A 27127-nucleotide genomic window follows, 5' to 3' on the forward strand; every position below is an offset into this window, starting at 1 on the left:
TTGTGCCTGGTCTAGTAAAAAAAAATTTAGTTAGGGTTCGGTTTTCTGTATACTTATTGTAAGCATGCCGCGGTCGAGGTATAGGACATTGTGATCATGTCATTTGCCATGCAGCGAAATGTTCAGAAGGAAACGTAAACAAGTCCAATCCTGTTCCCAACTGTTAGACACAGCACACCTGGGAACACATGGCATTTTCATTGGCTCGGCGGGAGTAAAGTTGGTAAGAAACATGCATAACAGTTGTAATCACTTAATAATTTATTCATTTCGTTAAGTGCCCATGAGGGCTTTACTTAAAGGAAAAATGAGGAAAATCTTAATTTTTCTTAGAAATGTGTTTTTTGGCATCTTGGGGACCTGGCACGCCGCTCAATTTTTATAGAGATCTGAGATGCTTATTTCTGTACCTGTGCATAAACTGTCAATACTAAAACTAACTGTGAGTGACGTAGCAAGAGAATTGTTGCTTCTCCTATGTCATGCTCCTACGTTATGCTAGGCAAGGTGCTAAAAGATCGCGAAAAACTCGCATCATCTGCGCTCTCAGGGCGCCGCTTTCATCGTTCCCAGTACGATTTCTCTGATAACTGTATAATTCATTTGTTCGACACGCAGGCGTAAGGTCAGATTAAAGCTTGGGTGGGTCCCGCCCGAGTCATACACAACATTTTTCTTAAACATGGAGGTCGGCTGGATAGTTTATACAAGTAATGAAACGAGTAGCCCTATTTTGTACAGCTCAGTAACTGGTGGGGGTTCCAGACAAGAGATCCTTTTAGCTGATAACGGATAAAATGCAATGATAGTTTCACATCATGTTTGCTTTGAAAAGATAATGCACTAAAAATATCAAGCTTTGATTAGCTCTTGCAGGGATGCAGCTTATGAGGTTCTCATAAAAAAATTTATAGTTGATGCTAAGGTAAGTACGCCAAACAGAGCGAGTGGTCAAACTGGGTGCTGGTTTTCTTTTTGTAGTGAACTTAAGAAATTAGTTTTGTAAACATTACCTTTGACCTGCTGTTTTCGGCACCATGATTCAGGATGAAAAAAAAATTCATATTAAATCTAATACATGAGTTAATATAATAATAATAATAATAATAATAATAATAATATTTATTTTGGTTCAGGAGAACCGCGGTGCCGCAGAAAGGCAAGTAGCCCATGCCAGGAAGGCCTGCGGCGCCGCATCTAAGGTCGATGGGATGAGACTGTGTATAGATGACAGAGAGGTATATAATTTTGACAGGTATATAGGTATATAGGTATATATATAGCTATATATAGGTATATAGGAGGACAAGAGGTATATAACTGTCAAAATATAATTTTGACAGTTAATATACATTTATTAAAGGTGATATGGGCCAAGCATGTTTCCTTGTACTACACACTCCTGATTTCAAGATTTTCTCTGAAGAGTGAATGTTGTCTACTGTCACATTTTGCATTCCGTAGGAGAGGAACATGTAAACTTATTTCTGACCAATGTTTCCAATTGGACTGGATATAGTATGTTTTTTTGATTAGACGGAAGTGCAGTTATTTATTAAAAGCTTTTTTTTAAATACATGTCTTAATTCTTTTTTTTTAGGTCAATGGTGTCACCGTGTGGGAAGCAGCTGAAGAAGCTTCAGTGGCAGGACATCTGAGCCTCGTGACGAAAGAGGTCGGAAAGACAGCCCCGGATTGGGGAAAGGTTGCAACATCAATGAAGTGAACCTTATGAGAGGCGCCACTGGATGATTGTTGCCAAGGCACTCGTCGGCCAGGTACTAAGCAAGCATCCAGCTCTGTGAAATGCTGAAGAGGTATGCAACGTTCCCACTTTGTTTAAGGTTGAACCCTTTAAATAACAATAACACGCGTGTTTTGAATAGAGCACATATTTTAACCTTATTGCAATAGAGTGCAGCTGGTGGCTTTTTGGGGGTTATTGCAATATTCTTGAAAGGGACATGAGGACATTTTTAAATACAAAAAGTATGTCTTTGGACACCCTGAGGTCCTCGCATGCTGCTCCATTTTCCGTGGAATTTTATGACACCTATTTCTGTCCCTGCAAATAAACGGGTGATACTGAAACTAACCGTCCGAGTGACGTCGTAAGGGAAGAGTCACTTTGCCTCCAACATCATGCACGGTTAGGTGATACGAGGTCGCACGAAACTCGTTCCTTTCGCGCTCTCGGGGCAGCGCTGCCATCGCTGCTGGTGAATTTTTTTATAAACTGTTCATTTAATTTGTGCGACACATAGGTGTCGGTTAAGACTAAAACTTGGTCAGCATTACCTGGGTTATGCCTGAGGCCTACTTCAGTCGTCAAATAGTTTCTAAATCGTCTTCATTGTCCCTTTAAAGATTTTCTCTAGCCTAAAATTGACCATCTTAGGTCTCTTTGTCTCTTAGGCCTTCAATTATGTGTAAAACTTTCAAGCCCAAGAAATTAAGATTTTGCTCCAAAGCTACTTCGAGAAGGTCCGATTTTTATATTTCTATGTTTGTTGCATCATTTGATGGAAGTTGTGAAATGACACACTCCAATAGCTTGAACTCACTCTTTCTTGTACAAGGCAGGCTTAAGTAACTGGAGCGATGCTTGCTGGCGGGAGAAGGCATGGTAACAGATGGCGGGGAAGAGAAAAATATGTGCTCCAAAGGCATTGACTCGATTTTATCATCTACATTACTTAGTTGAAGGCTCATTTCCGTCGCCGGGTCTGGCTGGCAACTGTTGAAAAGTTAGTTCCTATCGGTTTTCCTGAATCGCGATCTCCTGCACGATACCAGAGAGCCTGCAAAAGCGCTCCTTGGAGTGCCGCTGGTGGGTTGTTTCCGTTGACTGGGCCTTTTGAAGCGCTGGATATTCGCTGCAGGGTACATCTCGTGTGTTGCGATCTGCTTTTTTGAGCCCAGTGTGCACGTTTCTTTCTTCGAGTCATGACATCCGCCAGTGCGGCAACGGTGCGAACAGTGGCAGCGAACGCGCCAGCGATAGAAGTTGGAGGTGAGTACTCCAAATATTGTATCAAATAGTAAAATATTTCGTGGCTGCTTTGAGGCTTTCTGCATTTGGAGATAGGTACATCTAGAACGTCTTCGTCGTTTATTCATAAGGAAATAAAAAAACATGGACGCACCAGATAAAAGCAGCACAGCAAAACAATCGGTGGCAGTTCCAGGTGTTTACAAAACTTAATCGAGGTTACCGTGTCGTGTATCACTTGTTGATTACTGAAAACGGCTACGTTGAAATAGGTCCAGTGCAAGCAAAAATTTATAAATGGTTCATCAGTTCCAGGCACTTGCTTCGGCATTAAAAATTGATATTTTATTTGCACCTATGTGCGCTGTGGCATTGGAAGAGTTTGGAAGGCGGCAGGGGCTGAGCTTGACACCGCCCCCGCATTGTTTACTAAAGGGAAGTGGCCAGTATTTTGTTTCGGGGGGAGGAGGGAGGAAGAAAGGGGGGGGAAGGGCGGGCGGGTGGCCGCTGCTATCTGTGGAAAAACGCCATGGGTGGCGCTTGTAGATAAAATTAAGACAATGTCACTAGTGTGAAATAATAATGTTATTGGGACCGTCCTGGCCAACAGGATTGATAGAGACCTGACATTGTTGAAGTCTTAAGGTCCAAGCATCACAGTCCTGCAGTAAATTTCACAATGACTGGGTGTGCGCAAATCTAAGTGGGGAGGTAGTCACTTATGGGTGCAGCTGCATGGCTGGTCAAGGCAAAGTTTGCAGCCACATTGGTGCGATACTGTGGAAAGTGGACATGGCTGTGGTGATGCACTCACCAGCGAGGCCTGCACTGACACAACAAGCACATGGAATCGTGGAATTAAACAAAATGCGGAGCCAGCTCTGCTGGAAACAATTGGTTTGAAGCTGCAGACAAGGACCGTCGATGACATGGACCCCAACAAGGAACCTACACCACCAGTGCGCACATTTCCAAGCAAAAGGGAACTTGAGAAGCACCACAGCGAATCCCGGTAACCTGGGCTATTTCAAATACCTGGTATGTTTACTTAGTCGTGTTAGCCCACATGTAAAAGCCGGAATGAAAAAAAAAATTCCAGTTATAGGTTTTATCAGCAATGATTCACTGGCTCAAAAATTTAAAATGCCACCATGTAAAGTTCATTAGGAAGATAAATCGATGTCCAGACATCAACCCTTTTTAAAGTGACCGTGAAACAACCTTGGTAGGCAAGAATCATAACACCGAAATTTTTTCACTAGGAGGCAAAATTTGCAATGCTTGCAGGCTATTAAGTTGGATTTAATTCATAGTTTCTGTAAGAAGCTGGTCGTTAGCAGCAGTATTTGGTGCCAATGGTGATATAGGCAGGTGCTGCTGTTGGCAACAAACAACAAGCCGTAAACACCTGGAAAAAGCTCACTCCAAATGCGCCACAGTACATCAACATAAAAATGGCGTGTGGCCACCCACCTTCTTTACAAGCTCAGAATGGTCACAGAAGTTATTTGCACATTCTTAGAAATGAAGAGATAAGTCTCTTGTCAGTCGGAGCTAGACTAATAATGCTACCTTTAAACATCACAGTGTGCTTGATATTCTCATATTATTTTGTTTATCCCCCAGGAACTCTGCTGCATTCAAAATTCATGGATGCACCACGTCCACAGCCTACCGACCCTGAGTCAGACAAGAGCACACTGCACAGCAGCCATGAGGATGTTGACATACTCGTCGCACTGTGTCTTGTATAAAGCTTTCTACACAAGCTTTGTTCAGCTGTCAGAGGTGGCAGAAGGATCACTGGAGCATGCCACAAGGCACCAAAGTGACAGCTCTTTATGGCACATGGCAAGGCGGCTTCGGATAACTGCATCTACTGCGAGTGCCATTCCCAAACTAGCCAAAACATTTACTGAAAATGTGTTGCAAACGCTAGTAAATCTGCGATCCCGTGAAACTGCAGCAACCGCACACGGCATCAAGTATGAACCAGTGGCACGTAAAAGATTCATTGAGGTCACAGGTCTGACTATTGGCTATCGGGAACTGTGGTGTGTCAAGGTCACCCTTGGTTATCAGCCTCACTGGATGGCCTCATTACGAGCCATAATGCCATCTTAGAAATTAAGTGCCCAAACGTTCTCAACTGCAAAGAACACATTGCACGTGGAGGTAAAAATGTAGAAGTGAAGGACATAATGTTTCCTTCCCAAAACTACTGGCTTCTATAGTCGAGTGCAGTTATGCATGCTGTGCAAAAAAACCAAACTCTGCTTTCTGTATGTCTGGTCTGCAGAAGAGGAAGTTTCTTTACGAGTGAAGTTTCATAAAGCATTTCTGAATGAGAACTTGGCAAAACTCGAGCGCTTCTACTTCTGCCAGATGTTGCCCGAGCTAAAGAGAAGGTGCAGGGAGGGAACCATTGCAATTTCCAGTGAGTAGAGGCAACCGTGTGCTATGTAATAATGTTAATACCTGAGGGAATACAAGAACCAAATAAGATATCACTGAACTTCAGCGAAACATTGATTTATTTTTTGTGCATTTTACCGTTCCATGAGAATTTCAATATTTATAATAATTATGTTTCTGTGACTTTTTTCAGCCTCAACCCCTGTACCAAAAGTCGTGTCACTCCGCTCTGGTGACTAAGGCCGAACGTTTCTTTGGGCCATTGCCCCTGGCTAAGGGGGCCACGACAATCCCCTGAGGAGATTCAATTTTCTATATCACATAGCCGGATATGTCTAATATCATATTCCAGGAATCATCTCTACGTTTATATTAATTTTTTTTTAATTTTTTTCCCTCCCGTTTTTTGTACCACAAGTCGCCTTTCTTCGCTGTGGACTAAGTCCGAACGTTTTTTTTGGGGCAGTTGCCCCTAACTCAGGAAGTGTGTTTACATGTCGATCCTGGTTCCATGTAGGAATTGCCTCTAGAGCGATTGGCTGCATTCTCTCAGACTGTTCAGCCACTTCTTCGAGGTTCCCCTATGGAGTGCAAAAGAACACAAGAAAATGCACCGGCAGCTCAGAGATAAACTGTTTTTTTTTAAAGTAAGTGTCTGTCAACAATCATATTTTCACATTTGAGTAATTTTGGTTATCAGTTGTTTCATCATGTAAACCAGAATATGTTAGCCATGCCGTGGAGATGAGAATAATATCCAAATTAGACCCGTAAAATATGTATTAGACTTAGTCGTGCATTATTCAGCTCATATATATAACTTTTGTTTATCTGAGGTATATTTCCAAAACGTATGCAGATTGCCAAAGTTTCTGTACTGCATAAGAAAGGTGATAAGAATGACATTAATAACTAGACCTGTTTCCATACTTCTTGGGTTTTCAAAAGGGCTTAAAAAACTTATTCATGTAAGATTGTCAAACTTTTTCGATAAGTATCAACTCATTACAAGGTCGCAGTTTTGGATTTCAAAAACATCATTCTACGGAACTTGCCTTACTTGAAGAAAAATAATTTATTTTACGCAATTTAGAGGATAAGAAACTTGTTCTAGGGGTTTATATTGATTTACTAAAGCATTCAATTATTTAAACCACGAATTATTATTACAAAAACTAATTTTATGGTGTTCATGGGCAGGCCTTGCATCTACTACGGTTCTATCTCGAAAATCGGAAACAATATGTGTTTTTTAGTAACTTTTGTTCTAATATAAAACCAATTTTCTCAGGGGTACCACAGGGAAATGTTTTAGGGCCATTTCGTTTTAACGTCTATGTAAATGATATAGTAAATATTGACCAATCCATTAAATTTGTAATGTATGCAGGCGATACAACACTTTTTTATGCTGCTGATAATGTGGAAGAGCTTGCATAAAAAATTAATTTAGTATTAGATAAATTATCATCATAGACTGACAGGAATGCTTTAAAAATAAATACTAGCGAAAATAAACCTGTTATATTTTGGAAAAAAACATAACTATTGAATCAATATGTAGGATAACCTTAAACTCAGTTGACATTGAATTGGTAGATGATTCTAAAAAACTCTGTGTAGTGTTTTCTCATAATATGACCTGGGACCATCATATTGCGTATCTAAATAAAAAGCTATCTAAGGTTGTAGGGCTGATATGCCGGCAACTGTATATACTTCCAACATCAATTAAACTTTTGTTATATAAATCATTATTTTATTCTCATTTAAATTACTGTTCGTTAGTCTGGAGTAAAACTACAATAACAAACTTGGAGAAAGTACACTTAATTAAAAAAAGAATTCTAAGAACTATTGCAAATGCGCCATAGTTGTCGCATACGGAAAACTTGTCCAAAATTTTAATATACTTAGTATCAAAAATATGTATAGCGATAGACTATTCACAAGGCTTAAAAAAGAATTGCAACATAACACCTCTTTCTTGGTAACATTGTCAAATTCACAAAAAAAAATGTTGTAACGTATCAAACTCGTAACCCCGATTATTGGCGAATGGGAGTGTCTACGTCCACGCGCGGACTGGATTGGATTGGATTGGGTTTTTATGGCTGATTGATTGATTTGTAGCGTGTGGACTACATAAATATTTAATATATACATATATACATCTAAAAAGCGTTAAGCGGCCGAGTGGCGAAGCTGGGACGAACGTCGTTTCCAAAGCTGTCTCGTGTTGCTTGTCCTCTTCCTCTTCTTCTCGCGCCGGCTGATCACTACAATATTCCCCCCCCTAGCTTAGAGGCGCAGTGACCAAGCGTTTTCTTTTTAGCGCTAAGAGCAACCGTGTCACGCATAGTTTTTCTGGGGACCCCATCTAAACGACATCAGCCTCCTGCAAGCTGCCTAGAATCAGCTGTGTTCTTGGTGAGCTACTCAACACATTCATTTTTTCACAATGGACGTTCGCAACGACGTGGATTCTTCTGAAACGCCCACCGCGGTACAGGCGACGGCAGCCCCTATCAAGTTTCCACTTTGAGTCGGTCTCCGCACGTAACGTCTCGTAGGGCTGTTCTTCAGGCGGAGAGCGCAAGATGTCACGGACGATGGCTGCGGTTGACTGGGAAAGAGCGGCAACCACGTAGTCAAACTTGGTAAGAGAGGATGAGAAGGAGGTGGGAAAGGCGGTGTTGCGGTTGAGTCCAGGTGGGCGGGCTTGACTCGGTCGATAGCTACCACTTGTTCTTTGTTCTTAACAAGGATCGTTGTATACAGGATGAAGGTGAGTTCAGATTACTAATTAAAATCCTAGTCGGTGTATAAGGCCGATGTCCTTAAGAAAATTAAACACACAAGCATGCAGAATCAGCGGCTGTTTGCCAAGTAAAATAACTAAGTGCAGTGGAGTATGTTCTTGATATATTTGCGAAAAATTTTTGAAACAATCTTGGTCATACTTCAGGCACTCAAGTAGGATGTGTGATATTGATAGAGGGATGTTGCAACGTTCACACTCTGGAGCATCCTCTTTACGCAAGAGATGCCCATGGGTGAGACGCGTATGTCCAATCCGTAGCCAGCACAATACAACCTCATAAAAGCGTTCCCAATGCCGGGCGCTCTCCCACTCACTTAGAACAGGTTTTACAGCACGGAGTTAGTTATGTGTTTCATTATTCCATTCGTGTTGCCCCTTAGTTCGAATGCAACACTTCAAAGGGATGTGGTAGTCCTTGTAAGGTATTTTATGCAGGTCTATTTGTCTCTCATTTGCAGAATTTGCAGCACTATCAGCCTTTTCATTACCTGGGATGCCGACGTGGCTTGGGACCCAGTAGATAATTATCTCAATCTGCTTGTACGAGGCAGCAATAACTTTATTTTGTAATTCTAGAACAAGTGGATTTCTAATGCGCTTCAGTGATGTAAGTGCTCTTAATGAACTCAAGGAATCTGTGTAAACAATTGAGCGGCGAAGCCTTTTTTTCGTTACTTACTATTTACTGTTTATTGGCGCAAGGGCTACCTATGGGCCAAAGAGCACCAGTCTATGGTGAAGGCTGTGTTAAATCTCAAAGTAAGTCAATGCTACTATATTGGCTTTAAAGTAATGATGTCAGACCAGATAGAAATAAAGATGTGAAAAGTTGACGGTGTGAAACTAATGGAGTATCAGATAAGAGGAATGCCGGATGAAAAGGAGTGTGATTCTGTCTTAGGGAGTTCGACCAGGTGTCTAAGGTATGTGGGTACTTTGGGCGCGAGTAGATATGTAGAGTAGAGAGTGTGGTATGGCAGATATCACATTCTGGGGGTTCGGAGCGATTCAACAGGATACCGTGAGTAAGGCGTGTATGACCAATACGAAGCCGAGTCAAGAGGACATTTTCACGATGCGACAGATTATCTGAGGAGGGCCAGGGGTATGTGTGAGGTTTGATTGTGTAGAGTTTGTTCTGGGGTTTGCTGTTTCCATAACAGATTCCATTGTGTTAGCATATGCTTGTGAGCTAAGTCTTTCAAGTCCGTCCTGGGAATGCTTGTCGGGGTAATGTGAAGAGCTTGAACATTTCGCGCAGCGGCATCGGCATTTTCATTCCCTGTGATCTGCACATGACCTGGCACCCAGCAAAAAACTAAATGTATGTCCCTTGAGGAATCTTTTAATCTCTGCGATGAGTGGGTGGATTTGGATTTTAGTACTTGATAATGCTTGTAAAACATTTTGCGAGTCTGAGAATAAGATGATATTTCTATGGAGTCTGCCCTGCACAGATTTTAGCGCTTCAAGGATAGCAAAAGCTTCTGTCGTAAAAATAGAAACACTGTGTGGGAGCCTATACTGACCAGTTTTCTGCCTAGAAATGAATGCACACCCCACGTTCTCCTTACTTTTGGACCTGTCGGTGTATATTTCCAAAAAATCTTTGTATTTGACTAGCATTTCGTTAAAAGCCTGTTGGTAAATTATAGGTGGGGTTGACGCTTTCCTATATTCTAGGAGCTTGAAGTCAAAGAATGCTCTCGAGTTACCCCATGGGGCCTCCTCCTCGATGGAATGGCAAATTGTGTTAAAATTGATGCCTGCTTTCTCAATCATCGCTTTTAGACGTATGCCGAGCGGAGGGACAATATGTTGTTTGTCATGAAAAAGCTGAAGGTGCTTTGGATTTATGATGTTCTCATACACTACATGTTCCGGTAGTGAAGCCACCTTTATCCCGTATGAGAGTGAGAGTTTTTCGCGGCGCATGCTCAAGGGAGGTTCATTTGCCAGGATTGTACAAGCTTTCTACCGGTGAGGTACGAAAGGCACCGATTTCAGAGACGGATGCATTGGTGAGCAATGGGAACCAGTTTTCGAGAGACGGACTTTCTTGCTGAGTCGTAAACCACTGAGCGATAGTCCAAAATGGGGCGGATGAGGGAGCGGTAAATTCTGAGGGATGTTGGTGATGACCCTCATGTGGTGCCACTAAGAACTTTCAGAATATTTATCCTTTTTAAACACCTGTTTTGAAGGTCTAAAATGTGGGGTTGGAATGTTAGTTTGCTGTCAAAGATGACACCTAAAAATTTATGGCTTTTCTTAACAGGTAGGGTTTTTCTATAAAGTTTTAGTTCTGGTTCCGGGAACAGCCCTCGTCGCTGTGTGAAGTGCACTGCAAAGGTCTTACCCATTGAAAACTTTAAACCATTTGTGTTACTCCACTCAGTCAGCTTATTGAACCCGGGTTGCAATTGCCGTGTAACTGATGATAATTGGGACCACTGGCAAGAAACTTGCAGGTCGTCGACATACATACAATAAGAAAGAGAAGCTGGTAGCTGTTTGACTGCGGAATTAAGTTTGATTAAAAACAGTGCAATACTTCAAACACAGCCCTGTGGAACTCCCATTTCTTGTGGAAATGCTTGTGAGAGGTATGCACCTCTCTTAACTTGAAAAGTATGGCGATCTAAAAAGTTTTTTTATAAAAATTAAAAGGTTTCCTTGAATGTCATGGCTGATGAGGTCCTGTAAAATTCCGTATCGCCTGGTAGTGTCGTACGCCTTTTCGAGGTCAAACAAGATCGAGACCAAATGCTGACGATTGACAAAAGCATCTCTTATCCAAGTTTCCAGCTGTACTAAATGATCGGTCGTGCAACGATTTCTTCTAAACCCGCACTGCGATGGACTGAGGATGTTGTTGATTTCCAGATATCACATGAGACGGTTCTTTACCATTCTTTCTGTAACTTCACATAAACAGCTTGTTAATGCGATAGGTCAGAAGTTTTTCGCACATGAGGGGTCCTTTCCCTGCTTTAGAATAGGGATAACAATTGCTTTTCTCCATGTTTCCAGGAATTCACCTTCATGCCACAATCGGTTGAAGAAGCATAGGAGGGATTTTTAGAGCGCAGCTCTTAAGCGCGATCCAAACCAACGCTTCTTTTTGCGCCTGTAGGTCGTGCGGCTGCGGATGTGACGCATTTTCGTGACGTCGCGCCGCTTCTTCGCTCCTTCCGGGCGCGCACGAAGAAGTTGGTTGATTTCAACTTCTTTCTCAAGCCGCACAAAAAAGCGCGGTGACGTAGCAGGCCGCGCCTGTGTCCCGGCCAATCGGTGGAGGGCAAGCTAGTTCCGGCTCCGCGTTTCTCGCCGTCTGGCTGCCCTCTCCTCCCCCCCTTTTATTCTCTTCCAACATGACAACGCGATCTCTCTCCCTCTCTCTTTCTCTCGCCGGCCAGTCTGTCGCTGTTGCACTTTGCTTGTGCGCTCGTGCCTGCGTGCGCGCGTGCGCCCCCGCCCGTAGCTGGCCCGTCCAAACCAAAGCGCACGCTTCTGACTCAGAAAGCGCGCCCGGAAACAGCAAAAACGACGCGGAATGCGTCACATCCGCAGCCGCACGACCTACAGGCGCAAAAAGAAGCGTTGGTTTGGATCGCGCTTTAGGCACCCGTTTCCGGCTTGAGCGGCGTCGGCGTAACCAAGGTCACCCCAAGGTCACATGACCCCCAGGTCATGTGACGCCCCGAAGTCACGTGACACCCCAAGGACACGTGGCCCCCTCCCCGAGGTCACGTGACCCCTCCCCTGAGGTCAGGTGACCCCCCGGAGCATATTAAAGAATGAGGGGAGGAGCAGAAGGAGGAGGAAGAGGGGTCTACCCTCCCCTCAGTACCCTTTCCTCCTCCTCCTCAAGAGCTGCACTCCAATTCGGCGTCACAGGGAGTTGTAAACGGCTTTCACTTTTTAGAGCGCAGCTCTTAGGCGCCCGTTTCCGGCTTGAGCGGCGTCGCCATCGCCGTTGGCGTAACCACGGTCACCCCAAGGTCACGTGACCCCAGGACATGTGACCCCCCAAGGTCACGTGATCCCTCCCAAGGTCACGTGACCCCCAAGTCATGTGATCCCTCCCAAGGTCACGTGACCCCCAAGTCATGTGACCCCCCAGGTCTCGTGATCTTATCATGATGGATAAATCTCGCTGCATCGCTATCGGGAAAATCAATGATTACTTGTAGCTTTCTACAAGCTACTTCACGGAACTTTTGTAAGCAGCGGTAAAATAAACACATTGTAAACTATTTTCGCGACCTCGCCATCTCGTCTATATCTCGAACTGCCAGTTTCGGAGATATTCGCGAGTACGAATTTTTTGCAGTCAGGAGTGCTGCTATGTATTCCTTGCCATATAATAAGTTATTTGCGGGTCCAATTGTTTGCGACTTCTTTCAAATCGCGAACATTGTTCTTGCAATAATTAAGTTTCTCACAGTATAGTTTAACTAAAAAATTGTAGCATGCAATTGAAAACCTTTAAAGTCAGTGACATTAGGAAAAGCTTAGGTCACACGCAGTTGTTTGCTAAATGCATTGAGGATAGGGAAACCTCAAGGGCATGGGTTTCTTTATTCTTTAAACCTCAGTATCTGCTATTTTCAGCTTCCGAAGAAGATGTCAAACGGAAGCTGCAGACCGCACCACTGCGGATAAAAAAAGTAATAGAATTGTCAGATTATTCAGATGAAGATGCAGGAGCAATGGAAAAAGAAAATGCGAAGGCCCAGAGGGTATGTATGGTTAAGGGGGCCATACAATTTGAAATATTCTATTTCTTTATGTTATCTATAAATAGTTGGTGCGCTTTGAATATAGACCATGCATTAGCTTTGTACTGGGCAGTACAGAAAGTTTGATAACTAGTATTTGTTGCACCCCAGAGCACACATTGCAACTATACTTCAAGCCTCCTTATGGCCCTCCCGACATGGATTATTGTGCATGTGTGCTGTATAAATCATTCCTCATTTCAGAAAACCGTAAGAGAAAAGTTGGCAACGTCGACAAGGGTGGACCTAATGAAAATTCTGGAGCAGAAAAAAAAATGGCTGCTAGTCAGGACAAGTAAACAGACCCTGGGAAGGTAGAAGAAAAGTTGAAGCGGGCTAAGCGTCACATTGCACGGCTGGAAAAAGAGCTCTGAAAGAAAGACCGGGAGCTAGAGAAGCTCTGGTACCTCAACATCAGGCTACAAGAGAGCATCATAGGAAACTTTGAAAGCTGGAAAGGTATGGTGCAAGGTTCATTGCATGTGGCAATAGAATAATCTTATCTCCTGTTTCCCACCCCCTCCCCTTCCACCCCCATTGCTGCAGCTCCCAATCCTGCCCATGCCCTTGCTGCCACTGCTTCGGCCCATACCCCTGCCGTCAATGCTGCCGCTGCCCCTCCTTCCGTTGCTGCCGTGGCCCTCCCTGTTGCAGCCCAGTCTTCCACGGCTCTCCCTGCTGCCATGGCCCTTCCCGTTGTGTCCCTTCTTGCCCCAGCTGCCTCCGTCGCCGTGGTCGTTTCTGTGGCGCCTGCCCCTGCCTTGGCTGCCGTGGCCTTCCCTGTGGTGCCGGCCCCTGCACATCTACATGTCGCCCTGCCTGGTGTCGGCAATCCTCCCGCGGGGGTGCGTCATCACATTGTGAAGAATGAAATGGTGCGTTTGTCCGCAATCCTTTTATGCAGTATCAAAAATAACATGCAACTAGGTCACTACTAGGACACTGTTTCACCTGAGCAACTTTTGCTCAGAGTTCCTTCAGTTGTAGATAATAATATAAAATATTCAAACATAAACTGAGCACATAAACGATGAGTTTGCATTTTCTTTATAAGGACTGATTGACACAACCTTACAGGCTTGCATACAGTTCTCGCTTATGACTTTTTCGTACTCACTCCTTTTCTATACCCTCTCCATCTTCAACGTCGCCACAACGTGGCTTCAGCTTGCAGTTCACGAGAGGAGGAAGATTGTTTTTCTTTCATGTATCCCAGAACCCGAGTAAACCCTCAAATTTACATTTATTACATTTCACAACACAGACACATCTTTCTGCTTCAAAAGTCATGTATATTAACCGGCACCATACAAACAAAGCATAGATGACTGGAGCTGCACAAAGCAAGTGTTTCGAGTCAGCAAAAGCATCCACTTAAACCAATGCTTGTCAAAGGGATTGCAGTGGCCATGGGTCATAGGAGCAAGTGAGACTATTGAACAGACCGTGCCATGTGCGGTCGCCCCTTGCTCCATTTGATTATTTTTTAATATAATCTCGGGTTCAAGCGTGGGACTCAGCTTGTTAGAACTGCCAAGGGTTCGGACCTAGGCTACTGTTTACTGGAATTTCGGCAGCCAAGGCGACTGCCGTCTGCTCAAAATGCCTCCTCCTTTTTAGCAGACAGTGTTTAGAGGAAGGGAATCACTGATGGCAGACTTCAAGCGTTGGGCTCAGCACTTAAAGCCTATGCCTAAAGTGGTGTTCATAGCTCTTGAATTATGTCTGTGCAGACGGACTTAACTGTGCAGGAGGATAGGTTGGCGTTTTGAGATTATGTGTTTTTTCAGGCCCATTTGCAATCTGTTTCAATACAAAAGAGAGTTAAAAATGAAAGCCTAATGCTGAGGGTTGATTTTCTTTAACACCTTATATTTTTATGCGCCTGGCACTACAGACATGATTTCAGATTTGAGCCTGGGTGCATTTTTATCGAGAACATGGTACTTAAGTATCAGTACATGTGTCATTTTGAGTCAACTTTTTCATGGAAATACTTTAACTGTGCTGTCAAAGTGCTTAAAAGAAACAAAGGTTGTGTATGACCTATTTCCCCATTTGAAATGTGATCAGTTAAAATGCAATCTCTTTTTTTCAAAGTTTTAAGGCATTTATGGTACATGTACCATAACAAGATAAACCAAAAAGTGTCCATTGTTCCTTTTTGTTGGACAAGATTTTCTTCTGCAGGCTTATTTATTAAAATTTTTATTATACATGTCTGCGCATTTGGACCTTGGACAGGGAATTCATGTCACTGCAACCGCATGGAATACAGTGTACAAAGCAAAAAAAAATTTCATAGGGGTGAAGGAACTGGCTGTGGCCATGTTCGGAGATTGAGTTCTGCTCTAGAGTTGCGTGAATTGCGTTGCGTTGCGTTGCGTTGCGTACACTTCTTCCTTCCCAAAAGTCGAAATCTGTGTTTACAAACGCAAGACTGAGGGAGGGGGGGGGGGGGGGGGCAATAGTTTGGTACTGCAGGGCCTTGGAGAGCTCTCAAAAATATGTATGTGCGCTATACTAGCTTAGAAATAACTTGTAGGGGAGACCAAGAGATGGCGCCAGGAGCGCATCGTGATCTAGATAAGCGCGTGCGCCGCGAGACGCGGGGGACTTTTCGCCACTGGATGCTAGGGTAATAAACGTTGTGGGTCTGCTTCGTCTACCCTCGTCTGCTTCGTCTGCCCGGCTGGCGCGTCGCGCCCAGAGCACACAAGCTCTGAACATGGTGTCAGAAGTGGGATACACCTGCTCGTAGTCAGCGCTACCGCCATGCCGGACGAAGAAAAGAGCGTCCACCTCGGGGCCACGGGGCTTCAACCGCCGTCGCCGTTCGTCTTCACGAGCCCAGGCGAATGGACAACGTGGATTCAAACCTACGAGGACTACGCCTTCGCCACCGGTCTACGTTCTGCAAGCGACGAAACGCAAGTAAGAACGTTGCTTTATTGCATGGGTCCGCAAGCTCGTACCGTACTAGCTTCGCTTGGCGTGCCAACCCCGGAGACGCAACCGTTTGCCGCCGTCAAGGAGAGGCTGACTCAACACTTCGTTCATCCGGCGAACGAAATTTACGAAAGCCGAAGATTTCACCGCAGGACTCAGCAGCCTGGGGAAACAGTCGACGCGTTCTTCACGGAGCTTAGAACCCTAATCAGACACTGCAACTATAACAGCCCCGAGATAGAAGACCGCCTAGTGCGTGACAAGTTCGTAGTCGGCTTATTGGACGAGAAGCTATCGGACCAGCTGTGCCGTTCCACACGACTCACCGCTGACGAAGCACTTTTACAAGCCCGCCAGCACGAAGATGCTGAGAGGGAGCGCGCTTCTCGTTCGGCGCAAGCTGCAGCGGCCTTGAACGTCGACGCGACGAAGAAAAAGACTGCGTCATCCGCTCCGTCGTCGCGCGCACGTAACCGGCAGCAGCGTTTGGACAACGCAGTTTGTGGCAATTGTGGGCGTTCTGCGCATGACCGCAAGGATTGTCCAGCACGGAAGGCAACTTGCAATTTCTGTAAAAAGCAAGGTCATTTTGCAGAAGTTTGTCGCGCGAGGAAGCGCAAGGAGAAGTTGGGCCTCGTCGAACTCTGCTCTGTTCGTACGCAACGGGCAAGATACGTCGAAGTAAGCGTCAACGGCCACGTGACAAGGTTCAAGGTGGACTCGGGAGCAAACGTCACCGTCGTTCCGCCGTCGCTTCCAGGCGTTCCTCGCAAGCTCGACGCAGTAGAAGGAGAGCTCATCGGCCCGGGGAACCAGCCACTGCCTGTTTTGGGCACTTTCCAAGCTACTCTGGCGTGGAAGGACAAGCGCACCGTCCAACAGCTTTACGTCATGCGGGCTCAAACTACACCGCTTCTAGGGTTACCTGCGATAGAAGCTCTCAGCGTGGTCAAGTTTGTGAACACCACCTCCGCCGAGTCCGGAAAAACGGATGGACGTGTCCCATCTTCCGACGCTCGTGTCGGCTGTGTTCCATCTTCTGACGCCCATATCTTTAAAGGACTGGGCGAACTCCAAGAAAAGTACACCATTCGTCTGAAGTCAGGGGCTCAGCCGTACTCGTTGAGCGTTCCAAGACGAATACCGCTGCCGCTCTTCGACGTCGTCAAGAGAGAACTTGATGCCATGGAAGCTCAAGGTGTCATCAGAAGGGTTGACAAGCCGACAGCATGGTGCTCCGGACTTGTCGTCGTCCCCAAGTCGTCGGGTGGGTACAGGCTGCGCGTCGACCTGACCAAGTTAAACCAAGTCATCGAGCGGGAGCGATACGTCCTGCCGACGGTTGACCAGATCCTGGGGCAGCTAGGCGACGCCAAAGTGTTTTCAAAACTCGACGCGACCTCCAGTTTCCACCAAATCAAGCTCAGCGACGCAAGCGAAGAATTAACGACGTTCATCACGCCGTTTGGTCGCTACTGCTACCGTCGTTTGCCATTTGGTCTGGCGTCTGCACCCGAATATTTTCAACGTCAAATGTCACGGGTCCTGGAGGGGTTGCCTGGCGTCGTGAATATGATCGACGATGTCCTTGTTTACGGTAGAGACCTTGAACAGCACGATCAACGCCTTGCTGAGGTACTCCGACGACTTGAGCAAGCCGGGGTCAAGCTCAACGACCAGAAGTGTGAATTCCGGGTTCCCTCGGTCAAGTTCCTCGGAGTCGTCGTCGATGGAGATGGTATCTCGCCGGATCCCGACAAGCTTCGAGCCATTCGGGAGCTACCTCCGCCAACGGACGTTGCAGGCGTTCGCCGTCTACTGGGGATGGTGAACCACATTGGACGCTTCCTGCCGCACCTTTCGGACGTAACTGCCCCCATCCGTTCACTCCTCAACAAGTCAAGCGCATGGTCCTGGGGAGCAAGCCAAGATGACTCGTTCAAGCGGTTGAAGGCTATGCTGAGCTCGGAAACCTGCATGGCAAAGTACCATGCATGCTATCCTACGATACTGTCCGCAGATGCAAGCTCATTTGGCCTGGGAGCGGTACTGCTGCAAGATCAGCCGTCCGGAGCTCGTCGTGCTGTGGCCTTCGCTTCAAGGTCCTTGACTCCGACTGAAGCACGCTACAGTCAGACAGAAAAGGAAGCTCTCGCCGTGACCTGGGCTGTTCTTCGGTTCGACCAGTACCTGCGTGGGCTTAGTTTTACCGTGGAATCAGATCACCTGCCTCTCGTCGCCCTGCTGGGAAAAAAGGAGCTGGAGTTGCTGCCACCGCGAATTCAGCGAATGCGCATAAAGCTGATGCGCTACCAATTCGACGTTCGGCACGTACCAGGTAGACTTCTTGCCACGGCGGACACGCTGTCACGTGCCCCTTGCGATGTCCGGTCTTCTTCTACAGTAATCTCCGTCGAAATTTTCGCTAGCAAGATATTTAAATGTCTTCCACCTCCCCTCGCTAACAGGCTGGAAGAGGTTCGTCGTCGACAAGCTGAAGATGGAGAATGTTCTCTCGTCGTCCACTACTGCCAAGAGGGATGGCCAGACAAGAGGAAGCTGCCTCCCAACTTGGTGCCGTATTGGAAAGAGAGAGGAAGGTTGACAGTCTCGGAGGACCTTCTTCTGCAGGACTGCCGCCTCGTTATTCCTGCTGCTCTGCGTAGCAACGTCCTGGCCCTTCTGCACGACGGCCATCAAGGACTTCGCCGCTGTAAGGAGAGAGCCAGAGAAAGCGTCTGGTGGCCTAACTGCAACAGCCACATCGAACATTTGGTCACCAGCTGTGACAAGTGTGCGGAAACAAGGGTTGTACACTCGGAGCCCTTGATGTCAACGCCTACACCAGATCGGCCATGGCAACGCCTAGCCATTGACTTGTTTCAGCTGAAAGGCCGTGATTATGTTCTCATGGTGGACTATTACTCTCGGTTTCCGGAAGTCGTCTCCTTGAGCTCTACGTCAGCCTCAGCGGTTATCGCGGCTATCAAGAGCTGCTTTTCCCGACATGGGATACCGGACGTTGTACGGACAGACAATGGTCCGCAGTTTGCTTCACAGGAATTCGCAAACTTTGCTCTGTCATACGGTTTCCAGCATGAGACCAGTAGCCCTCGGTACCCGCAGAGTAATGGCGCAGTAGAGCGCATGGTGCGCACGGTGAAGGATCTTTTGTACAAGTCCGAAGACCCATACCTAGCGCTTCTCACCTACCGGGACACTCCGAGCGTCGCAGGAGTCTCTCCTGCCATGTTGCTGATGGGTCGGCGGTTACAGACGCGTCTTCCTGCTCTGCCGCAGCGACTCGCACCAGTTCAACCAAGCCACGAGAGGTTCCGGGCTCAAGACTCCAGGAATAAGGTCAGGCAGGCGAGAGACTTCAATCGCCGGCACAACGCTCGCTCTCTTAATCCTCTCAAGCCAGGTGACAGCGTCTGGGTCACGGATGCCAGCTGTCAAGCACGCGTCCTGAGCCCTGCCCAACGACCACGGTCGTACGTCGTAGAGACTCCCAAGGGAATCCTACAGCGAAACCGCCGGCACCTGGTGCCCTTCTCGCCGACCGTTACTGCGAGGGAGTCTGTCGAGCTTCCTGCTGCCGAAGAGCCTCCAGGACAACCACCCGAAGAAGGTCAGCCTGGGGAGTTGCCCACTGCGGGCTGCTCTTCACCCTCTCTGGATCGTGCATCTTCCCCGCAAGGTGTTACAAGATCACGCTATGGACGTGCCATCAAGCCACCAAGACGGTTGGACTTGTAAACATTGCTTTCTTTCGAACTGTGTAACTAGAGTGCAGTAACGAGCTCCGGGGGGAGATGTAGGGGAGACCAAGAGATGGCGCCAGGAGCGCATCGTGATCTAGAGAAGCGCGTGCGCCGCGAGACGCGGGGGACTTTTCGCCACTGGATGCTAGGGTAATAAACGTTGTGGGTCTGCTTCGTCTACCCTCGTCTGCTTCGTCTGCCCGGCTGGCGCGTCGCGCCCAGAGCACACAAGCTCTGAACATAACTATAGCCCAACAAAGGCAGCCAGGAAAGATCTTCATTATTCTAATTCACCGCTACTACTAAGGCAGGCATCCAAGCATTTTAGAACTGACTGCTCTCAAAGAGACAGTTTTATGAGCTGCATAAATTCACCAGTACAATGATTTAAAAACCATCACAGCTTAAATCTTTATATCCTTGTCGCATGCAAGCACTTTTTCACACGCTGTTCTATGATGGTGTGGTGTCATGACACAGGGTGGTTAACCAAACCTGCACATGCAGGAATGATGGCACCAGAGTGAAAAATTATTAGGTTAGTTTCAGGTGTTCATACGAGTTTTTATTTGCTCTCATTTCATTCCAGGTTGCAGGCTGCTGAAGCCGCAGACACCCAGGAGCATGAGTGACTGCAGATAGCCGGTTCTTGTATTTTTCTTTTGCTGTCAATTTATGTTTCTTATTTGTGCTAGTGAATGTTTTCTTCTAATGTTTTTAATAAAAACTGTATCTTTTTCTTGGTAGCTCTTCTATAGAAACATTCAAAACTGGGTGAATTAAATTAAGGTATGTACGTATATTCATCTCCAGCATAAAATAACTTTTTCCTGGGAACATACCCAATTACCATGTCAGACTCTTGAGAATTTGATATTGTGAAATGGTAACAGCCCACAAAGCCAATTCTCGGCTTAAAAATACCAATTGGTTCCCAGACGAAAATCTGTCCACTTCCTGCTGGATTATGGAACTGGAAATGAGGCAGTCCAGATGGATTCCAGCTGGACTGCCTCATAGTTCCATAATCCAGCTGGAAGTGGACTGATTTTCGCCTGGGTTTTAATTTATTTATTTGTATTGTTATTTATTTATTAAATAATAATTGGAAGTCTAGAAACACAAGCCGTTATTGTTCCCATAGGAAAATACCAATGGGTATTTCTCCAATTGGGAACCCAAAAACGCAGATGGTTACAGTCCAGATTGGAAAATACCAATGGGTGTTTTTCCAGTTGAGAGTTCAAAAACACAGATGGTTATGGTTCCAACTGGCATTTTTCCCACTGGCATTTTTCAAACTGGGAAATTACCAATTGGTATTTCTTTAGTTGGGAGTCTGAAAACACGGATGGTTACTCCAACTGGTACCAACCGAAAAAACCAATTGGACCCAATCGGTATTTTTTAACTGGATGGGGATATGACGTACTGCAAAATGTGCAAGGTGGAGCTGAGGCCAAATGTCCAGGACCTCAAACTTCACAGAACAAAGCTGAAGCACCAGAACAATCTCCTGCGGTTCACCCCTTCACTTGCGGGACGGATAGACTCCTTCGTGACAGCGCGGTCAAGGGATACCAAATCCACCACTGCTTCTAAGGATGTCAAAGCCACCAAACTACGTTTGGCAAATCACCTCGCCACCCACGGGGCCTTCCTCACAGCGGACCATCTGACGTCCCTTGTGAAAGACTTAATCAAGGATTTGTCAGTTGCAACGTTGGTGACCATGGTCCGAACGATGTGCGCTTGTAACGAAAGTATTCAGACCTACCTTTAAGGATCTTCATTTTACAGAGCTAAAGAATGTTCCGTATTCATTGATTCTTGATGAAAGCACTGATGTGGCAAGAAAGAAAGAGATGGCTGTTGTAGTTAGATATTTTTCGCACAAATCGAGCAAGTTTATTGCTGCATTCTTGTGCATCATTCTAGATTTTGATGCCTCGTCCAGAGGTCTCTTTTCATACTGGAACTTTCTGGAAAATAAGAACCTGGATCTAGCTGACTGCTGGTGTCGGTCCAGCTGGTGCAAGCATGTTGTGTAACAAGTACAACAGCCTTTTCACTAACATGAAGGAAGTGAACCGTCGTCCCATCCTTGTAAAATGCGGGTGTCGCTCCCTCACTCACAAGGACTATCTCGTCCATCAGACCTTTCCAAAGAGGCAGCAAATGTACAAGGCCATTTATGAGGCTATCAATACAGGAAAGGTACCCAAAAAGCTCGTAGGAATGTCAGCCATGCGGTGGCTCAGCATTTCTGGCGCAATGAAAATAGTTGTGGATCAGTGGCTGGAACTGAAGATGCACTTTGATGTAGCCAGGTGCCAGGACCGCTGTTATTCCGCCAAAGTACTAACCAAAATGTACCGCGACGAACAAACCTTTTCGCTCGTAACATTTCTAAGCCCTCTAGTTGCGGAGTTCGACCAGATCAATAAGATCTATCAGTGCGAGAACCCTGACCCGGTAGTGCTGCACAAGAATCTGTCCTCATTTGTCACATCTCTCATGAAAAGAGTGATAATGCCACCTCACGCGTCGCCCAAGTGCAGTAACTGGGAGGACCATGTGCTTCATGTGCGCACGTACGGCATGGGGGGTGTCCCAAGTAAAATTGATGTGTTGTAGATATGTTGCGGGAACGTTCCTAATGTTGTGGGTCTGTTGGGAGTTTTTGCGCACAGTCCCCAATGTTTCTGACACAACAGCGATTGACACGACAAATGCGCAGCGTTACGCTACTGTTGCGAACCCCATGCTGCCTGAAAAGTCGGGATAAGACAATGTACAACGTTTTCTAGGCGGCATATTTTAAAGGTTGTGCAACTACAGTGCAGAACATGTTTCTTATGCAATGCGGCATCGCTGTACTAGAGACGCGAAAATAGAGACTTTGTGTAGTAAACTGTCTCTAATTTGCTTCTGACGCGACATTGATCGTCACGTAAAGCCGCAGGGTTAGGCACTTCGAATTCCATACTGCCTGGAAAACTGCCTAATAATAGTCGGAAAAAGGCTGAAGGTACAACGTTTGCTAGGCGGCATAATTTAAATGTTGAGCAACTGCAGCGTGCGTCATATCTTTCTTATGCAATGCGGTATCAGTGTAGTACAGACCCAAAATTGCAACGTTGTGTAGTAAAGTATTCATAATTTGTTTCTGAAGTAACATTGATCGACACAACAGACACAGCATTACACTGATGCTTCTAACTCCATGCTGTCTAGGTAACCGTATACTAAAAGTAAGAAAAAGGCTGAAGGTACAGCTTTTGCTAGGTGGCATAATATAAATGTTGTGCAACTGCAGCGAGCGGCATGTTTCTTAAGCAACGCAGTATCACTGAAGTACAAACCCAAAATCGCAACGCTGTGTAGTGAACCGTCTCCAATTTGTTTCCGACGCAACATTCAGCGACATGACTAAGACACAGCGTTACACTAGCGCTTCAAACTCCATGCTGCCTAAGAAACTTTATACTAAAAGTAAGAAAAAAACTGAAGGTAACATGTTTGCTAGGCGGCATAATTTAAATGTTGTGCAACTGCAGCACGCGTCATGTTTCTTATGTAACGTGGTATCAGTGAAGTACAAACCCTAAATTACTACGCTGTGTAGTGAACTGTTTCCAATCTGTTTCTGACTCAACATTGACTGACACGACAAAGACACAGCGTTGCGCTAGCACTTCAAACTGCATGCTGCCTAATAAACCGTGTACTTAAAGTTGGAAAAAGGCTGAAGGTACGAAGTTTGCTAGGCGGCATAATTAAATGTTGAGCAACTGCAGCGTGCGGCATGTTTCTTATGCAACGCACTATCAGTGTAGCACAGACGCGAAAATCGCAACGTTGTGTAGTGAACGGTTTCCAACCTGTTTCTCAAGCAACATTGATCGACACGACAAAAACACAGCCTAAGCCGCTCAATCACACTGGCGTTCGAAACGCAAACGCTTATCGGATCTGCCCGTTTTGTCATCAAATAAGCGTGCTATTGCACTAAATCTTTAAGCAAATGCGTCCACAAACGCTTTACAAACGCAACTCAACCGCCAGTGTGAATGGGCCTGCTACTGCTTCGAACTCCATGCTGCCCCGGAAACCATGTACTACAAGTTGGAAAATGGCTGAAGGTAAAACGTTCGCTAGCCCATCCGCTACCAAAGCCGGCATATCGCCGGCCGCGCCAGCAGAGACCTAATTGCCAAAGCCGGCTAATTGCCGGGCTGTCCACTTTTGTAGTTTCAAATGCAACTAAGAGATGGGGCGCTACAACTACCTGTTGCAGAGCTGGGTATGTTGCCGCCGCACAGGTGATGAGTCTTTTCTCATAATTCGTGAATGTTTACCATCGCGACATGGGGGAGAACGCCACAGCTAAAAATATCCCGATCCTCATCACCCCTCGGCCGCAGATGACAACAGGAGACTGGCCGTTGTATCCAATTTGCTATAAATACATTTTCAACCAATCACTTCACATATCCAGCAAACTTTCACCGTGTCAAATAAGCTGTCGTTCATCTCCGACGCCATACTTGACAGCGAATTGCAACGCCGCAACCGGCATGCAATGCGTGCAGAGCCCGGGTTTGAAAGCATTTGAGAGAAAGGGCGCTGCAGCGTTGCCACAGTGTATGAGGCTAAGCTTTATTCTTTATTCAGAGAACTACTGCAGCGCCCAAAAGGCATTATTGCAGGGGGCGAATAATAACGAAAAGAACATATCAGCATTTGCAGCACAAACTATACATTCCTGTAAAGCGTTCCAGTCCTTGACCGTCCTCACAAAAAACAAATTTTTGCAGAGCTCCGTCGTAGTACAATATTCGCATATCTTGTGCACATGATCATTATGTTTGGAAAAATAATTTGGTTTTAGAGGTGTATGAGCTATAAATACCAGTAGCTGCATGATGATTGTATAAAAATTTCAACCGTAAATTTTTTCGCCGAAGATCCAATGACGTCCATCCTAGTGATTCTTTCGTGTTACACTAGAAAAACGGTCGTACTGGCCCAGGACGGAGCGTGCAGCACGATTTTGTATTTTTTCCAAGCCATCAATTCGAATTTTTTTTGGAGTGATGGATGCTTTTGGAGCTGAAGTGAAGATGATGATGATAACCTTTATTCTACTTGCAAACGTAGGCTTCGTCTGCCATCATATCAAACGGCTTCTCTCTCCGCTTGAGACTCTATAAGCTACGCTAGATGGACAATTTGGTCATGCAGGACAACTGGAAATTTGATAATGGTCACACGAACTCAACCTAGCACGACGTTGATTCATATCACACCAGATACAACATCGGTATTAAATATCCTGAAAACGTGTTTTTGCATAAATTTTTATTCGCCAATAGGAAGAGCCACCATATGTGTTAAATGTTGGTTTTTAATAACAGATTGATAATGATGAACACAGCTGGCTCCAATTATGATGTGCCAGCAAAGGTGAAAAGTGGGACGAGAGGGAGCGAAATTTTGGGCAAAGTTTGAGCTATGTACTGTAATGTCGGTTCACAGGTTCGCCAGTGTGCACCACCCACCACCCACGTTTGCAAGTAGAATAAAGGTTGTTATCATCATCATCACTTCAGGATAGGGAAAGGCACCAAAACGGTTGATAGCACATATGTTAAATGTAAGTTCACAAATCATGTTAAAAGTCTTACCATTGGTTTCTATTTGATGCTTTTACGTTCGCCCTCTCCCTCTTCCTCTCTCTCTCCTCGTGGTCTTGTCGTCTGCTTCTGGTGCTCTTAGAGGTTGCCTACCTATTTCAACTAGCCTCCGTTTTGCTGCACAGAACTTCTGAAACGAGGTATAGTTCTCCTGCGTCTCGTCTTTACTCATACCAGTCACTGTTTAGGAGCAAAACCTTTTGACGTTTTTTTTTTTTGGTGATTTGCGTCAATTCTACTTTTCAAGACTTTATCATTCATATGCATTCGGGACAGCATTTCAGGATTTATTGACATGTCAAAATTCTTCGTTGTTCATTTTATCCCAGAGAATACTTATGAGATTGTACCCAATCATTGGGTTTCAAACGCAAAAACATATTGTTGGTGGCCGCCTTCAAATTGTTCTTCCACAAGAATAACGAGGGTGGTGCGCACTGGCGAACCCATGAACCGAGACACGGAAGAAACAGACGCCAATCAAGATCCTTTGCACTAAAGGTAAGCGAAAGAGATGCCCGAGTCCAGCTCGGCAGAAAGATGCTCCCCTCATCACTCGGAGAGCTAATTAATTTTGACAAGTGTTAGCAAGTCCTATTCGCCTTTTGGTGTGAAATCAGGGGCCAAGTATGTCGTATTCCATAACCACAGAGGAAGAGGCCAAATTTGCCCCTCCGCACAGTTCTCCGCAAAGCAGCAAGCGGACTGAAACATCAGGGACATTGACAAGGGAAGTGCCTCAAGGACGTCCGTCAAGGAATCCAACACAAGCTAGGCATCTAGCTGGGAGCATTGGAAGAAATGATGCTGTACTTACAAAGTCATGCAACTCAACCGTAAATAGATACACGCAAAATGTGGGGAGCTCCCGTTACCTTAGCGGTGCCAGTGATCCCGGTGTTACCCGCCCGATATCAAGCGCATTCTCGCTTCCAGCCGGGCCCCTCATGTGTCACGAGAACAGAAGCACAGATTCGCCCGCCACCGCCATGCTGTGCTGTCCAGAAGTAAATTGTTTCCACAGCGGTGTTTTAAGAGCAACACAGAGGTTGAGCGGAGGCCAAGACAGTGCTGGACGTCTTGTCAACAGTCTCCGACATGGTCGAAAAGGAGGTTCTTGCCAGCCTTCTTGAAGGCACAAGTGTCGGCAGGACACTCTTCCATTTTACTCATGTTGCGATTGACACTAAAACGCAGAGAACATACCAACTAACACCTCATGAAGCACCTCATGTGCGAGGCAAAGAATGTCTACAACACCGACGTAGTTCTGGCTGATGATCTGGTTAACACTGAAATGGCCACCTGTGGCCAGTTAAACAATATTAGGCAGGTTGGAGTGCATGTTTATTTCGTATATTCCGAAGAAAAGATACTTAATTTAAGATCTGCATCCTTGCTAATATACCTGTCAAATTTAATTAAAACCACTTATTCCTTATTCTAGAAAAAGTAACACCTTGAAATTCACAATACGTGCTCATGCTTAAAGGATGTCATGCACAGCAGTTATTTCACGTGTTATTAAACTTGCCTTACCTGTGCAAAAGCCAATTCGACACCTTGACTACTGCCCAACATTCATGGAGGAAAGGCATACTAATTGAATACTTATACCCGTTTCCATCTCAAGAAAAAAGCGTTTCGGGCACAGTTCATCTGCAGCACGAAGTAGTCCGTACAAGTTATGGTCGTCAAAG

The 27127-nt window shown here is 45.7% G+C and overlaps 1 protein-coding gene and 1 pseudogene across 1 annotated transcript; both read left to right on the forward strand.

Annotated features, from left to right (window-relative positions):
* The first annotated feature begins 12581 nt into the window (after window positions 1-12581).
* LOC120844052 lies at window positions 12582-14049 on the forward strand (annotated as a pseudogene).
* A 7102-nt stretch (window positions 14050-21151) lies between these two features.
* On the forward strand, window positions 21152-22365 carry LOC115324980. Its single transcript, XM_040215667.3, has 2 exons — window positions 21152-21491; window positions 21758-22365. The coding sequence occupies exons 1-2, from the start codon at window positions 21152-21154 to the stop codon at window positions 22363-22365; spliced, it is 948 nt and encodes a 315-aa protein (XP_040071601.1).
* Window positions 22366-27127: the final 4762 nt, after the last annotated feature.

The sequence above is a fragment of the Ixodes scapularis genome, unplaced genomic scaffold, assembly GCF_016920785.2.
Source record: "Ixodes scapularis isolate PalLabHiFi unplaced genomic scaffold, ASM1692078v2 PGA_scaffold2__306_contigs__length_199485367, whole genome shotgun sequence".
NCBI lineage: Eukaryota > Metazoa > Arthropoda > Arachnida > Ixodida > Ixodidae > Ixodes > Ixodes scapularis.

Bases quoted from the DNA above. Each gene is read 5' to 3' on its own strand.
- LOC115324980 (XM_040215667.3), top strand. From the start codon at position 21,152: ATGACGTACTGCAAAATGTGCAAGGTGGAGCTGAGGCCAAATGTCCAG. The intron at 21,492-21,757 runs GTATTCAGACCT...GTGTCGGTCCAG, and splicing joins GATGTGCGCTTGTAACGAAA to CTGGTGCAAGCATGTTGTGT.